The sequence below is a fragment of the Peromyscus leucopus genome, chromosome 4, assembly GCF_004664715.2.
Source record: "Peromyscus leucopus breed LL Stock chromosome 4, UCI_PerLeu_2.1, whole genome shotgun sequence".
NCBI lineage: Eukaryota > Metazoa > Chordata > Mammalia > Rodentia > Cricetidae > Peromyscus > Peromyscus leucopus.
The window spans coordinates 96,194,830-96,210,917 of record NC_051066.1 but is presented as its reverse complement, the minus strand read 5'-3'; the positions used below and the strand labels follow the sequence as shown (position 1 = coordinate 96,210,917).

At 48.6% G+C, this 16,088-nt stretch overlaps 1 protein-coding gene across 4 annotated transcripts in view; it reads left to right on the top strand.

Moving 5' to 3' along the window:
- Vps39 (VPS39 subunit of HOPS complex) overlaps positions 1 to 15,201 on the top strand; it is a 44,341-nt gene extending 29,140 nt beyond the window's left edge. For all 4 annotated transcript variants that reach the window (XM_028854397.2, XM_037205144.1, XM_028854398.2 and 1 more), the window contains 14 exons: positions 2,906 to 3,048; positions 5,480 to 5,623; positions 6,078 to 6,219; positions 6,333 to 6,419; positions 6,882 to 6,955; positions 7,273 to 7,371; positions 8,199 to 8,316; positions 8,766 to 8,894; positions 10,007 to 10,109; positions 10,226 to 10,271; positions 11,080 to 11,229; positions 11,344 to 11,478; positions 12,275 to 12,366; positions 13,673 to 15,201. In XM_028854397.2, the coding sequence (XP_028710230.1) occupies positions 2,906 to 3,048; positions 5,480 to 5,623; positions 6,078 to 6,219; positions 6,333 to 6,419; positions 6,882 to 6,955; positions 7,273 to 7,371; positions 8,199 to 8,316; positions 8,766 to 8,894; positions 10,007 to 10,109; positions 10,226 to 10,271; positions 11,080 to 11,229; positions 11,344 to 11,478; positions 12,275 to 12,366; positions 13,673 to 13,748 (1,538 nt within the window). In that variant the 3' untranslated portion in view covers positions 13,749 to 15,201. The remainder of the gene's footprint in view (positions 1 to 2,905; positions 3,049 to 5,479; positions 5,624 to 6,077; positions 6,220 to 6,332; positions 6,420 to 6,881; positions 6,956 to 7,272; positions 7,372 to 8,198; positions 8,317 to 8,765; positions 8,895 to 10,006; positions 10,110 to 10,225; positions 10,272 to 11,079; positions 11,230 to 11,343; positions 11,479 to 12,274; positions 12,367 to 13,672) is intronic.
- Positions 15,202 to 16,088: the final 887 nt, after the last annotated feature.

The following is a 16,088-nucleotide window of genomic DNA, read 5'->3' as shown; positions in this document are numbered from 1 at the left end:
CCAGAGGAAGACGCCACAGTGGGGGCCAGTCTCATGTGGCTGAAATACCGTTTACAAGCCTGGGGCACCTTTCCCCCAGTGCAGTGTGGGCCGGATCCAGATGTCTGTGTTTGCTGTCCAGCCACTCTCTTCTGTGTTCCACTGATAGGCTCCTTGTCACTACAGCCCTGTGTCCTGAGGGTCTGGACTGCAGTTGAATATGAAGTAGTTAGGCATCTCTACAAATAGGGCATGTTAGTTATCACCTGATAGACAGTGCCTCTGTGAGTCATGCCGGGGTCCAGGTAAGAGTATTCTAGGCTGAGAGAGCAGCCAGCACATGTGCATGAGGTAGGAAGCGTGCCTGGGAATTCAGGAACTGGCCAGGCATTGGAGTGGGCAGAACTGCCTCATGTCCTTTCTCTGCATGAGGGATGCCATTTCCTTGTTCTTGGATGTATGTGTTCTTGGTTTTGAGTGTGTGGCATAACCCTGGTCTCAGAACCCTCTCCCCTCCAAGCAAACCTAAATGTTGACAGTGCCAGCTCTGCCCTCAGTCCAGGGCTTCTAGGGTAAGACAGCATGTCACAGGTGCACAAAGTTCTTGCATGAGAAGCAAGACTCGGTTAAACATTGGGGTGTGTGTGATAGAGTTCTCCAGGAGCAGAGAACTAAGTGAGGCCAGACATGGTGACTGACATCTCAGCACCTGGGAAGTTCAGACAGTAGGATTGTCCAAAGCCTCCTGGGCTACATAGTGAATGCTAAGCAAGCTTGACATGGAGTTTGAGAACTTATCTATCTCCACAACCAAACCAAAGAAAGAAGGGGTGGACTGGGCCCTGCAAATGAAGAAGAACATGGAGTGTGAAGGAACCATGGTGTCAACAAAATTCCCATCCTGTCCAGTGGCCTGTGGACCCGGTGTGGTGATGTGTGGCAGAGCGTGCAGGAAGATACACTGGAGCTAGATCTCCGAGGACCTTGAAGGCCACAAAGGAGCGTGGAGTTTGATAGGCCTTAGGAGACATTGCAGGCCTTGTGACTTTGCAGTGCTGGGATCGAAGCCTGGGACTTGAACGTGCTAGAGTCGCACCCTGAGCTGCAGTCCAGGCCTCCATCACAGAGTGCTCCGTAGACTGTTCTGGGTGTGCATGTAGGCACAGGAGACGGGCAGAGACGGTGTGTGCACGTCCCGTTCTCCATGACTGCCTTCCTCCCGGGGTTGTGCTTTGGTGGGCTCCCACGCTGCCAGCTGCTCTGCTTGGCTACCCATTCTTGACAGCGCTTAGAGTCCCTATCCTGAGGGACAGGGTCTCCTTAGATGGGCCAGATACTGTGACGTGGGTTAAGTAGGTTCGGAGCCTCAAGGGAAGACTTGCCTTCTGGTTGGCTTGCCAAGGACTCATGTCCATTGCTAGGCTTTCCTTTGCCGACTCTGACATTTTTCTAAGGGGAATAAAGTGTCAGTTGTCCGTACAAAAGTTTTAAGATTGGGAGGAAGGTCTTTTAAGAAATCTTGATCTGAGTTTGTTACTCATTTTGTCCCTTCTTCATACAGATGTTTTCAACATTTACACACTAACAGAATTGTGATCATAATGGCTATCCTTTCTGTGCATGCTTCATAATTAGTGTGCACTGTGTCGTAACACTCACCAGCTGAAGTAAAATGCTTTATTCTGCTGTTGAAGGACTTATGCATTGTTTCCAAAACTGCAGTTATAAAGAACCTCTCATACACACTGTGGCTAAATTCTAAAGAGTAAAAGAGAAAAAAAAAAAAAAAACTCTTTGACATTGGATTTTTATTGTGTTGATTTTTAATATATTTCATTACATTAAGTTTTTATCACTTTAAAAAATTACTGCGTGTGTGTGCACATGTGTGCATGCACACAAGTTTGTTGGTTGTACCAGGCTTTTTCTTTGGGCCACCAACCAGCTCCCAAATCATGACACAGACTTATTAGTTTTAAATGTTCGGCCTAGCTTAGGCACATTTCTGGCTAGCTCTTTTAATTGAAATTAACCTGTTTCTCTTCATCTACCTTTTGCCTCGCGGCTTTTTACCGTTCTTACTTCTGTATCTCTTACTTTCACTGCTTCTCATGTCTGGCTGGCAGCTGACTGGCTTCCTGCCCCAGGTGTCTCCCTTCTTCTCCTCCTCTCATTCTTCCTTCTCTTCCCAAGCCTAGATTTCTCCTCCTATTGATTCTCTCTGCCTGCCAACCCCGCCTATCCCTCTCCTGCCTAGCTATTGGCCGTTCAGCCTTTTATTAGACAATCAGGTGCCTTAGGCAGGCAAGGTGAAACCGATGCAACACATCTTTTCATAATTAAACACACATTTTTACATCATTAAACAAATGCAGCATAAACAAAAGTAACACATCTTTGCACAGTTAGAGTAATATTCTGCAGCATAGAAAAATGTAACACATCTTTGCCTAGTTAAACAAATATTCCACAACAGTTGGTCTTTTTCACTTAAATATCAGTTTGTTTTCTTTGCAAGTTTTGAAAAGTCTGCTTCTTTTAGAGAGTTGATAAATAGTTCTAATTCTGTGTTTGTGAATCATGCCTTTTAGGTGACATTTTAATGAAATTGACATATAGTGTTCAGATCATAACTAGGTGGCTTATTAAGCTTTTCTGAGCTTAGACTCATTTTCTTGGTTGAGGGGTAATCCAGGCATGCTTATGTATGTCTGTAGTTGTAGCACTTGTGAGGCAGAAGCAGGAGGATTGCCACAAATCTGAGGCCAGCCTAGACTGTGTAATAAAGTCATGGCCAGCCAGGGTTATATAGACCCTGTCTCAGAACAACACAAAACAAAAAATGAGATAAGGCATAAACCATGGGTCTGGGCTTACTTTGCTGTCATAGAGTCATGTTGTATTTTTGCACTTGCCTTTCTTCCAGATCCCACCCACGTGATGGGCTTGTACCCTGACCTGCTGCCCACAGACTACAGGAAGCAGCTGCAGTACCCCAACCCGCTGCCCACACTCTCTGGTGCCGAACTGGAGAAGGCTCACTTAGCTCTCATTGACTACCTGACGCAGGTAGGCCTAACACACACTGTGTGGGGGCCTCGGCCTCAGAGTCCCACCCCTGCTTCTCTGTAGCCGTGATGGGGCTGCAAGAGGTCCACAGGTGAATGCTGTGGAGTCGGGGTGGGCCATCTGCTGCTGCCTCCAACTTAACAGGACCATTGATGTGGAGTCGGGGTGGGCCATCTGCGCTGCCTCCAACTTCACAGGACCATTAACACTCGCTCCCCTAGAAGCTAACAGCTATCCATAGTTCCTTGGTTAAGGGTGGGGGCCGTTTTGTTTTAAATCAAATCCTCATATCAGGAAGCATATTCATAGTAAGTTATTATTTGACCTAAAAGGGGTAAATCTTAATTATTATGAACTTTTCATGCCATACATAATTGTGTGTGGTGGGGAAAATGCCTATAGTTTGGGAAACATAGAAAGTATAAGCCACAGGAGCATAGTGGTGCACGCCTTTAATCCCAGCATTTGGAGGCAAAGGCAGGCAGATCTCTGAGTTTGAGGCCAGCCTGATTGATCTACATAGTGAGTTCCAGACAGCCAGAGCTACACACTGAAACGCTGTATCTAAAACAAAGTATAAGCAAGAAACATAACATCCATAGTTCTCCCTGAGAGAAGTAACCAACACTTTAGCATTGTTTGTTTAGTTTCTTATATGTATTCATGAACTAGCTTCTACCTGTTTTTTTAAGATTTTTTTTGTTGTTTGTTTTTTTTTTTTTCGAGACAGGGTTTCTCTGTGTAGTTTTGGCGCCTGTCCTAGATCTCGCTCTGTAGACCAGGCTGGCCTTGAACTCACAGAGACCTGCCTGGCTCTGCCTCCCGAGTGCTGGGATTAAAGGCATGCCCACCACCACCCCCTGGCAAGATTATTTTTATTTTATGTATATGGCTGTTCTGGGTAATGTGTGTCTGTATAGTACATGCATGCCTGGGGTCAGCAGAGGACAGAAGGACACTTGGTACCCTGGAACTGGAATTATAGACAATTGTGAGCTCTGTATGGATGCTGGGATCAAACATCCTCTGAAGAGCAGCCAGTGCTCTTAACCACTGAGCCATTTCTCCAGCCCATTTTGTTCTTATTAATTTGTTTATTCAATGAACATCAAAGGATATTTTCTGTTTTATAGTTTAAAGCTTAAAGTTTGGGAAAGTCCTTCCTTGTCAATAATTATTCTTCCATAATATACATTTATGGTTTAATTTTTTTCTATTTATTATTACAGACAGATGAATGAAAGTTTAAAGTTAGCACTACAACTTACCTCTTCCTAAAGCTCAGTTTTTTGAAATACGATCTCATGTAGCCAAATAAGACCTTTAACTCCCTATATAGCTAAGGATGACCTTGAACTTCTGATCCTCCTGCCTGGGACTACAGGTATACACCACTACACCCAGTTTATGTGATGCTGGGGATTTGTGCATGGTAGACAAGTACTCACCAACTGAGTTGTATCCCCAGCCCTCCTTCAAATTTCTTAACTCACATTTTGTCACGAGTAGTTTCTGTTTATCTCTTGGGTACGCATTTGTGTCAGAGACTTTATAGATACTGTTTCAGGTATCTCTGTGGGCTCTGAAAAGTATCTCTGGGAGAATTGAAATGCCGCATTTCACTGTTGCTTCAGGGTCAGTGAGTGTCAGCTTGTCTGGTCAGCATCTCGGACATGCTGTGTCCTTGACCTTGAGCTCCAGGATACCCAGCTCTGACTGGCAGCCCGCAGGCATCACCCAGGCTTGTCTCATTGTTCACACCTGGAGCCCTGGACCAAGGAAAGACGCTTCCTAGGATATATTTCCAGAAGCCTGTGTCCTTCTGCTTCTGTGATCTCAGCTTTAGGAAGCAGAGCACACTTCTTCCCTGTCCGCAGTGACTCTGAGCTGCATGAAATTGAGCAGCACCAGTGTTTTGCCAAACAAGGCCATGGCAGACACAAAGAAGTGCAAACGATGACTGCACTATCTGAAGGTTGTTTTCATTCATTCATTTAGGTTGAAATGAGTTCTCGCTATATTGCCTAAGTTAAGCTTGAGATCATGAGATCTTGAATTCTCCACTCAGCTTTCTGAGTAGCTGTGATTACAGGCCTGTGCCCCCATACCCAGCTGGATAAGATTTTAGAACAGGCAAAAGCTAATCTTAGAAACAAGTGGGTTCGGAGTGTAGCTCTGTGGTAGAGGCTTGCCTGGCATATGCAAGGCCCTAGTTGGATCCCTAGTTCTGCAGAAACAAAGCGGGAATACATCACCATCATCACTGGATCTGTGGCAATGTGACAGTCATGTCTTTTGATCTCTGGAAACACATGATGTTGCTGTGAGACCTGAGTGATGGGCAAGAGCTGATTTGGAGGCATTCAGAGTTAACTCAGTAGCTCGGGATGATCGAGTCCTGCCCTTGACCCCTTGTTTTTGCCACGTACAGAAACGAAGTCAGTTGGTAAAGAAGCTGAATGACTCGGATCACCAGTCCAGCACCTCCCCACTCATGGAAGGCACTCCCACCATCAAGTCCAAGAAGAAGTTACTACAGATCATCGACACCACCCTGCTCAAGTGCTACCTCCATGTGAGTGTCAGGATGCCGGTCCCTCATTCTCAAACTCTAGGGATGTTGCAGGGATAAATGTAGGAGATTTCCACTAGTAAGAGGAAGGTTTTGGAGGGTGAAGACCTCCTGGCCTTTGCATGATGCCTTTGTGCTTAAGAGGATAAGGCAAGATATTCATTTGGGAGGTTCCTTTGCTAGTAAAATTGATCAATTTTACTTGTCTCAACAAGGACAGCAATACCTCAAGGAAAGTAACCACTTTGCTTCCCCCAGAACATTGAGACATATTATGAAAATGCCCTGAAGGCCACTGCTTATCATTCTGCAACAAAGGACCATTTGCTTTCCTATGCTTGTTTTGTGGGGCCTTTGAGCCTGGGGCAGGCCTGGGCTAGCGAAGGGTGGGGCTTCCAGGAAGAGCTTCTGCTGCTGCCCCACATGATCCTGTGTCAGCATCCTATCTCCCCGACAGACAAACGTGGCCCTGGTGGCTCCCTTGCTGCGCTTGGAGAACAACCACTGTCACATCGAGGAAAGTGAGCACGTGCTGAAGAAGGCTCACAAGTACAGTGAACTGATCATTCTGTACGAGAAGAAGGGGCTCCATGAGAAAGGTGATTGGACGGGGCCTTCCGGAGTCGGGGCGGGGCTTTTGTATATGGGCAGCATCCAGTGGACCTCACAGGAGGAAGAGGTTCATGGGTTTGTTCTTGGGCTTTGTGGCCAGCTCTGCAGGTACTAGTGGACCAGTCCAAGAAAGCAAACTCACCTCTAAAAGGCCACGAGAGGACGGTGCAGTATCTGCAGCACTTGGGTGAGCTTGGTGGTGGTGGTGATGGTGGTGGTGGTGGTGGTTTTTGAGACAGAGCCCTCTCTCTGTAGACCAGGCTGGCCTCGAACTTAAAGAGGTTCACTTGCCTCTGCCTCCTCAGTGCTAGGATCAAAGGCATGTGCTACCACATCCAGCCCTGAGCCCCACTTTTAAGAACTGTGGAGGTGGCTTCCGTTTGTGTCTCCCTCCATTCCTGAGTCTGGTCAGTCCCTTCCCTTGTATTCCATCAGTTCTGTTCCTCTGCCTGCGTTAATTATTCAATAATCGAACCATGAAGCTCTTTAGTATGTGGACAGACCATGAGGAACAAGCAGGTCTGAATGGCTGGTGCTTGGATCTGTCTTGTCGACAAAATGAATCTATACCTGCACACCTACCCTTCCAATCTTTCTGGACAGGCCTGACATTTGTCTATTGCTAACAAACTTTTCCTTTTCCTTTAAGGCACAGAAAATCTACATTTGATTTTTTCCTACTCGGTCTGGGTGCTGAGAGACTTCCCAGAAGATGGCCTGAAGGTAGATCATAGGCCCCCCTGGATTTGTCTGGTGCCACAGTTGATCCAGATTATATGAAAGAGCCACAGATACAGGAGGAGGGTGAATTGCCCGTTCCTTTGGAGTCGTAGGGTAAAGTGGACGTGTGAGACAAGACTGTATGTAGAAGGATCCTTGTCCTAAGGCCATTAGGCCCCCCCCCAGACCACCGTATATCAGTCAGCTACTGATACCTTATCCACCCTTCCCCTCAAAGGGTCTGCAGCCCCAACACTTAGTCATGTGTGTTTGTGGCCTGAGTCAGGTTCTGCTTGTAGAATTCATGTTTGTTCTGACAGATATTCACCGAAGACCTCCCGGAGGTAGAGTCTCTGCCACGAGATCGAGTACTCAGCTTCTTAATAGAGAATTTCAAGGGTCTGGCCATTCCTTATCTGGTGAGACACAGTTTTGTTTGTCCCAAAAGACTTTAAACCCAGGATCTAGGAACCTAAGGATCACTTAGGCAGTTCAGATTCCAGGTAGGGTGGGGATCACTTGGGTCTTGGTGGTGTTATTAATTAAGCGGCACTGTTTGCCATTCTAGAAAAGCCATGAGGTGCAACAAAACCCACTATAAGAGTTTATTAAGGGAAGGGAATAGAAGGGGGTGCATAGGTCTATGGAATGACTGTGCAGGATGAGCAGGGATAAGTGGAACCCACCATTATACGATCCCCCCACACATGCGCACATGGGCTTATGTAGGTTTGCCACGCATGTTCATAGATTATGTGATCACGCAGTGCATGGACTCGGTAGGACACAGAGCCCTGGGATGACTAAGCATCTTGCCAGCACACACGCGGTCACGTAGCTGGGGGAGTGGCTAGGAATTCTAACAGGTGGGAATATGAGGGTGGTTATTTCAGCTTCCTTTGAGGAAGGCAGTCCCAGGGAACCAAGCTAGGAACGCTGCTCTTAACAAAAACTTCTCAATCTAATGGAGAACTGAGGGAACCAAGAATGATGCTGTTTAATCCCAGCATTTGGGAGGCAGAGACAGGCAGATCTCTGTGAGTTCAAGGCCAGCCTGGGCTACAGAGTGAGTTTCAGTTTAGATTGAAAATTGAAGAAACCCTCCCTGACCTCACTGGGTTTGTTGTGGTTTGGAAGGGCTGCCCCTTGGTAATCCTTGCAGCTTAGTTAGGGACCCGAGAGGGAGACCGGGAGATGGGCTCACAGCATGGAGGGTACCAACGAGAATGCCCTTCATTCCTCTCAGGAGCATATCATCCACGTGTGGGAGGAGACAGGCTCACGATTCCACAACTGCCTGATCCAGCTGTACTGTGAGAAAGTGCAGAGTCTGATGAAAGACTACCTTCTGTCCCTGCCCACAGGTACCAGTGCCCATGCACAGCAGGTGGCCCCAGACCTGAAGGACCAGACAGCAGTGCCTGTGTGGAGTGTGGGGAAATGGGCCCTGTCGTTCTCTGTGGGTGGGAGGGCCTTTAGGGGAGTCAGAGACGTTGAGTAACTCAGGAGCCCTGGTCTGGGTATGGGCATCTCTGGGAGTCCTCCCGGGTAGGACAGAAGGACAGATCTGTCTGCTAACAGCTGTGCTGCTGAGAGACATGTTGGCCAACACGTTTCTCTGCTCACAGCCTTTCTTAGTGTCGCACTGATGTTTTAGGGCCAGAGAGACTATGGAGTACAGAACTACTGGGAAATCTCCTTGGAGGCCCTTCCTTGATCACAGGGTGACATCACTGAGCCCCATCCCTCTCATTTGACCCCACATTATTGCTTAGCAGCATCCTTTCATGTGGAGCTTGGTTTCCCCTTAAAGGTAAAAATCCCGTCCCCGCTGGAGAGGAAATGGGTGAGCTGGGAGAATACCGGCAGAAGCTGCTCATGTTCTTGGAGATTTCCAGCTACTATGAACCAGGCCGGCTCATCTGTGATTTTCCCTTTGACGGTGAGTGTCTAGCTTAGAGCCAGAGCTGTTTCAGCTAAGCGCAATGGAGAGACTCATCTCGGCTTTATTGCCGCCTCCAGCCCTAAAAGGTAGATATGGGAGGGCCCAGGCTTCTGGGCCTCTGCCCCTGTTCCTCCACATCACTTTTTTGCTAAGGCTGAGAGAAGACTCTGGGTGTGAACAATGTGCTAATTTGTAGATTGTCATCTGTTGCTTTAGAAAGAATTCTTGTTGGAACTCACTGTTGAGTACTCCTTGTAACCTGGCGTGACTAACTGAGGAAAAAGATAAGCCTGTCTGGCGTTATCTCTGTGAACGCCAACACCAAATCTTTGCCTCACCTTCCCTGGAGTGCAAAGTTTATATACACTTGGCTGTTTGATGAGTGTCCTTACTCAGTCGAAATGACTGTTAAAAGCGTGAGATATGACCAGGCATGGTGGCCCATGCCTTTAATCCCAGCATTTGGGAGGCAGAGGCAGGTGGATCTCTGTGAGTTTGAGGCCAGCCTGGTCTGCAAAGTGAGTTCCAGGACAGCCAGGGTTACATGAGACCCTGTCTACAAAAAAAAAAAAAAAAAAAAAAAAAAAAGATGGGGAGGAATTAGTCCAGTACCTTCTAAATTAGCTTCCTTCTCCTTTAAGAATTCTTAGATAGTTTTCTCCCTTTCAATAAAAGATTTTGGTGCTTGGATTTGAACCCTTGCAAGTGATGAGCATGCACTCTACCTCTGAGCTGGGCCCCAGCCCTTTCTTTTGTCTGGATTTTTTTGTTTTGGGAGGTTTGGTTTGGTGTTTTTTTGTTTTTGTTTTTAAGCTTCCCTCCATTTATTATTCTTGATACTTTTTATTCCATTTATTGCCTGTCTGTGTATGTATGTGCCATGATGCATATCTAGAGGTCAAAGGACACCTTGTCCGAGGCCTGGGGATTGAACTCAGCTCATCAGACTTGGCAGCAAGTGCCGTTACCCACTGGGCCGTCTGGCCACTCTCCACCCCAGTCCTTTCCGACGTTCTTGCATTGCCCCAGTCTCCCTTCCTGGGTTGCTCTGTCCCTCATCTGTGCTCATGCAATGACAGCGGCAGCTACTTGGAGTCCTTTCCCCCTAGGCCTCTTAGAAGAAAGAGCTCTCCTATTGGGACGCATGGGGAAGCATGAACAGGCTCTCTTCATCTACGTCCACGTCTTGAAGGACACAAAGATGGCTAAGGAGTAAGTCGGCCCCGCTCTCGCGCTCCCCGCTGGCCCTCTTCGGTTACCATTGGCAGCACCATGGACACCTTCCGCGGAGTCCCTCCTGCCTGCTCTCACCACTTCCTCCCTTGCAGGTACTGCCACAAACACTACGACCAAAACAAAGAAGGCAACAGAGATGTAAGTAGCCGCTGTGACCAAGGGGCATGTGCACTTCCGTCACGTTAGCAGACCCCGCTCGTCCAGTGTGGCCACAAGGGGCACTTGTGTCAGTCATGAGACACGGAACATGTCTGTGCTCTAAATGATTGTTAGCGCGTGTTTTCTGGGAAAGAAACTGAGTTACCGTATGACCTGGCTTACTTATGATTAATGTGGATTGGCCCATCTCGGAGGAAGGGTCTGATTATACATTGATTGACATTTGTGATTGGTGTGACTGGGAGTGGGGGTGGGATCTGGGGCTGGAGGCCAGAGATGCACGGGACAGCCTCAGTGACAAAGAAGTCCAGAGATGCATGGGACAGCCTCAGTGACAAAGAAGTTCAGAGATGCACGGGACAGCCTCAGTGACAAAGAAGTCCAGAGATGCACGGGACAGCCTCAGTGACAAAGAAGTCTCTGGCCCCACATGTTAAGAGTGCTAGGATGGAGTGACCCTGTGGCACTAGAACCAGTCAGAATTATGGTCAAGCTCTCAGCCTTCAAAGCTTAAGAAAAGGAGGCATCTCTAGGGTATTTCTTGGTGTTAACTTTCTGTGAATGGTATAACATTAGACAGATACAAGGCATTCAGGGAAAGAGCAATATCAGCATCCTCATTTGGCTGTTTGACTTTGCCAGAAACTAAGGAGAAGGTGATGGTTTGGAGTGCTCCGAGCCCGTGGTTGCTGTCAGCCAGCCTTCTAATCATCAGGGAGGCTCGGGGCGTGAGGGGTCCAGGAGGGCTGCTGCTAGCCTGACATGCATGTCTGTATCTCTGGAACAGGTGTATCTGTCCCTGCTTCGGATGTACCTGTCCCCCCCCAACATTCACTGCCTGGGGCCGATCAAGCTGGAGCTCCTGGAGCCACAGGCCAACCTCCAGGCTGCCCTGCAGGTCCTTGAGCTGCACTACAGCAAACTGGACACCACCAAGGTCAGGGGCCGCCGATGGAGCAGCAGTGGAAGAGGGCTGGAAGGGGGCAGGCACAAGCTTTGCCTGGTCTCCCTCCTCATCTCCCTAACCAGCCTCATCCTGTCTCTGCCCCAGGCGATCAACCTTCTGCCAGCAAACACTCAGATCAATGACATACGCATCTTTCTAGAAAAGGTTTTAGAAGAAAATGCACAAAAGAAACGGTTCAATCAAGTGCTCAAGAACCTTCTCCATGCTGAGTTCCTGAGGGTATGGGCCTTCCACACTGGGGTGGTCTTTGGGGGTTGGTTGGTTGGTTGGTTGGTGGGATGGTTGGATGGTTGGTTGGTGGGATGGTTGGATGGTTGGTTGGTGGGATGGTTGGATGGTTGGTTGGTGGGATGGTTGGTTGGTTGGTTGGTGGGATGGTTGGTTGGTTGGTGGGATGTTTGTTTGTTTGTTTGGTTGGTTGGTTGGTTGGTTGGTGGGATGGATGGTTGGTTGGTGGGATGGTTGGATGGTTGGTTGGTGGGATGGTTGGATGGTTGGTTGGTGGGATGGTTGGTTGGTTGGTTGGTGGGATGGTTGGTTGGTTGGTGGGATGTTTGGTTGGTTGGTTGGTTGGTTGGTTGGTTGGTTGGTGGGATGGTTGGTTGGTTGGTGGGATGGTTAGATGGTTGGTTGGTTGGATGGTTGGTTGGTTGGTGGGATGGTTGGTTGGTTGGTTGGTTGGTTGGTTGGTTGAGACAGGGTTTCTCTGTGTAACAGCTCTGGCTGTCCTGGAACTCACTCTGTAGACCAGATTGTCGTTGAATTCATACAGATCCACCTACCTCTGCCTCCCAAGTGCTGGGATTAAAGGCATGCGCCACCACAGCCTGGAGGGCTTTAGGTTTTAATTGAGACAGTTTTCACATACCTCTTGTCATCAAGGCAACACATGGCTCAGGTGATCCAGCAGTCAGTATGGCATTTAGTGGAATCTATGTAAGCTAAAGACACAAACAGTGCCAATTTCTACTTTCTGTTTCTACCCTGAACATGGAACTTCTCCAATCTCTTCCAGGTTCAGGAAGAGCGGATTTTACACCAGCAGGTGAAGTGCATCATCACTGAGGAGAAGGTGTGCATGGTGTGCAAGAAGAAGATTGGGAACAGGTGAGCCCCCTCCCGAGCAGCATCTGGATGCAGATGGGGCAGATGGGGTTCTCTGAGAGTGGAGATACAGGGTAGATTTCTGCCCTGAGTTTCTGACCCTGTTGCTGTGATAAAGTACTCAACAAAGACAGCTTGAGGGAGAAAGTTTATTCTGGTTAACAGACAGAGGCAGGAGCTTGAGGCAGCTGGTCACATTGCATTCCACAGTCAAGAAAGTGAGAATAGTGAATGCTTCCTAGGCCTCAGCTCTACTCCATTTTCCACAGTCCCTACCAAGGGAATAGTCCTACTCACAGTCAAGATTGGTCTTCTCACATCAGTTAACGAAATCAAGATAATCCCCCACAGGAATGTCCAGAGGCCCAAGTCCTGGGTGGTTCTAGATTCTGTCACATGGACAGCACTAACCTCACGCCCACCATGGAGGGAAACTGTCTGTATCATTGAGTTCTTGAGCTTTGAGAGAGCAAGTCATATTATCTTTTAGGGAAAAGCTTCAATAATTCAAAGACCTGACATATGGCACAGAGCTGTTGAACTCTCACCCAGAAACCTCTGTTCCTCAGGCAGCTAAAATGAACAGTGGGGCCAGAGAGTCAGTAAGAGGATGAGAGACAGAAAGTCTTCTTGAGATACAGGCTGGCTGGGTAGCTCAGGCTGATTTGGAACTCTGAATCAACCCTCCTGCCTCAGCCACACCCCAGTGCTAGGATTACAGGCCTCTGCCACCATGCCAGATAGAAAGGATGAACCTCCAGAGGGAGAACAGCAGATCTTTTCAACCTGCTGTCTCAAGACTTGAGCAACCTCCTGAGCCATCATTATTCTGTGTTGAGACATGCCCGAGTCAGCCTCCTGCCTGGTAGGAGCATGATCTGCCTCTTATTTGGCTAGAAGAATCCTTTTCTTTGCAGAGGCTTGACTTGCTGTCATTCATTAGAACTAGCCCAAAACATGTTCCGCTGAACAACGTCCCCCAGGGCCAAACCATGGGCACATGTTCTACATTGGCTTTTTGTTTGCCCATTTATTTGCCTGGCTAGTTGGTTGATAGTGCTACTGAAGGTCAAACTACCACTGACCCAAACCCCCAACCCTGCGCTGATGGAGTAACAAAAATGTTTGCAAGTACTTTAATGTTGTATAGTTCATGCTCTGGTTGTTTGAAGAAGTGGTACGACAGCATTCCAGAGATATTGTCATAGGCTGTTTGGGGGGTTTGGGTGGCTCCTGGGGATGTGCCTCTTGCAGGTGCTGGAGGAGACTATTAGAACACCGCTCACCTCTCAGCTGTTCTTCCACACAGTGCATTTGCAAGATACCCAAATGGAGTGGTTGTGCATTACTTCTGTTCCAAAGAGGTAAACTCGGCCGACACCTGAGCCCAGCATCCTAAGGACTCAGCAGTGGACAGCTTTCCCAGAGAGTCGAAGGAGCAGCCACATTAGGAACCAGGGACTACTACCACCAAGCGTCTCCCTCATTTGGACGTTGCTGGCTGTCTTGCTCCCTGGAACATCTCCGAATTAACTGGACTTGTGACCTGGCATTGCTGGCTTTTTCCTAGAAAAAGATTAGTTTTATCTTACACTGTTATGTTGCAGACAATTCCAGGAATTTAACCCCTGCTTGGACAGGAGGAAATGCACCGTCTTGCCTTTGTATACCAATCATCTGGACAAGGAGATTTCATCTCAAGTGTTTGTACCCATGGGGTTGTTGACTGAGAGTTTTCTATTACAATAACTATAGAGCTTCACAAGACACCCCCACCCCCAGCATGGCAGCCTGGAGAGTCCCTTGGGAGCTGGTACTAGAGCTCTCTGCCCCACTGACCAAACAGGCTCCCTGTCTGTACTGCCAGTGGCTTCTCCAAGGAGCTGTGCCCTGCGTCCTGTTAAGTATTCTCCCGCTATCCCTTTAGTTTTCAGTCTCCTTTTCCTCACTATTTATTTTGCTCCTTAATTTCTTCTCTTGCTTGCTCTCCCACTCGACAGACTGAAGGGGAGAGAGTGACCAATATTTAAATGAGGTAAAATGGGAAGCCGCAGTCTGGGTTTCCAGGAGTGCACTGATAAGCAGCTGTCGGGTATGTCGTATGAAGGTTCTCCGTAGCTGAACTTTTCTAGTAAGGTGCCTGAGAGAGCGCAAGCCTGCAGGCGTAGGCTTTGGGACCTCCCTGGCCAGCACTGCACAGGGTATGTGGTCTCCGAGGCAGGATGTCTGCAGAAGTGCCTGCTCCAGCCACTCACCAGCCGCTTGGACAAGTGGCTGAGCCTTTGTGGGTGAGCTCTCCCTGCTTGGAGCATCTTCCTCTTCCCTGGCCACCTTCCGTCCTGTTGCCTTCATGGCCCTCGTCCTTCCCTGGCCCCCTGTTTTTTCAAGACTGGAGGATTGCTCTAGGATAGGGTAGCATTGTGGGTCTCCCCTGCACACAGGGAACGGTTGACGAGAAACTGACTGGTGAGACGTGTTTGTGAGGCGTGGAGGAATGGCAGAGAGTGACGCAGGAGCAGGCGCACTCACTGCTGCCTCTATTGAGCATGTCCGGAGCCCGCACGAGCTATGCAGGGTCTTCTGGCGTTGGAGGCACACACATGCACAGACATATATGCAGGCAAAACACCCATACACATGAAATTTTAAAAAAATGAGCAGTGCTGCCCATGATCCCATCTGCACCAGCTTAAAATACACTTCCTCGGGAGCAGCACTGGGGTGCCAGGCAGCTCCCCACAGGACGGGAGCCCTGTCCTCTTACCTGGTAGGCTTGTAGCATTCCTTCTCATGAACTGTATTTGAAGCAGTAGAATAAAGCCTGTGTTTTCTCCTGGATGGTGTGCATACTTAATTCTGTTTTCCCAAACTCCACAGAGGGCTAGGGAGGGGAGCAGGAGCAGCCCCAGCCTGACAGCGATGGAGGGCTGCTCCTCAATAAACACCAGCAAGAAACCAAGTCTCCTTGAGCCTGTTTCCCCTTCTGAAGACTTCAATGGAAATGTTAGTAAGGGGGAATAGGTTAGCTAAGAAGAGAGGATAAGATGGTAAGTATGAAAAAAAAAATCAGAGTAACAGGCCTTTCACAAATGCCTCCATCTGGTGGCCAGCGGATGTGGCTATGGGTGTCTGGCTGACACCGCATGCCAGAATATTCCCATCTTCACACCGGGAACCCTGGGATTCTGTGTTCCCATCTTCACACCATCACACCGGGAACCCTGGGGTTCTGTGTTCCCATCTTCACACCGGGAACCCTGGGGTTCTGTGTTCCCATCTTCACACCATCACACCGGGAACCCTGGGGTTCTGTGTTCCCATCTTCACACCATCACACCGGGAACCCTGGGGTTCTGTGTTCCCATCTTCACACCATCACACCGGGAACCCTGGGATTCTGTGTTCCCATCTTCACACCATCACACCGGGAACCCTGGAGTTCTGTGTTCCCATCTTCACACCGGGAACCCTGGGATTCTGTGTTCTCATCTTCACACCATCACACTGGGAACCCTGGGGTTCTGTGTTCCCATCTTCACACCGGGAACCCTGGAGTTCTATACAGTCTAAATGTCTAACACAGCATTGCTTTGTGCTGCTTCTTGAAGCTCACTGTGGCCAGAAGGGTCCTATGAGGGTGTGGAGTTGGTAGGGGTGAGGGACTCTGTTTGAAAAGTCAAGTTGGCTCGCTTTGCCCAGCTCTCAAATGACAATTTGGTCCTTCG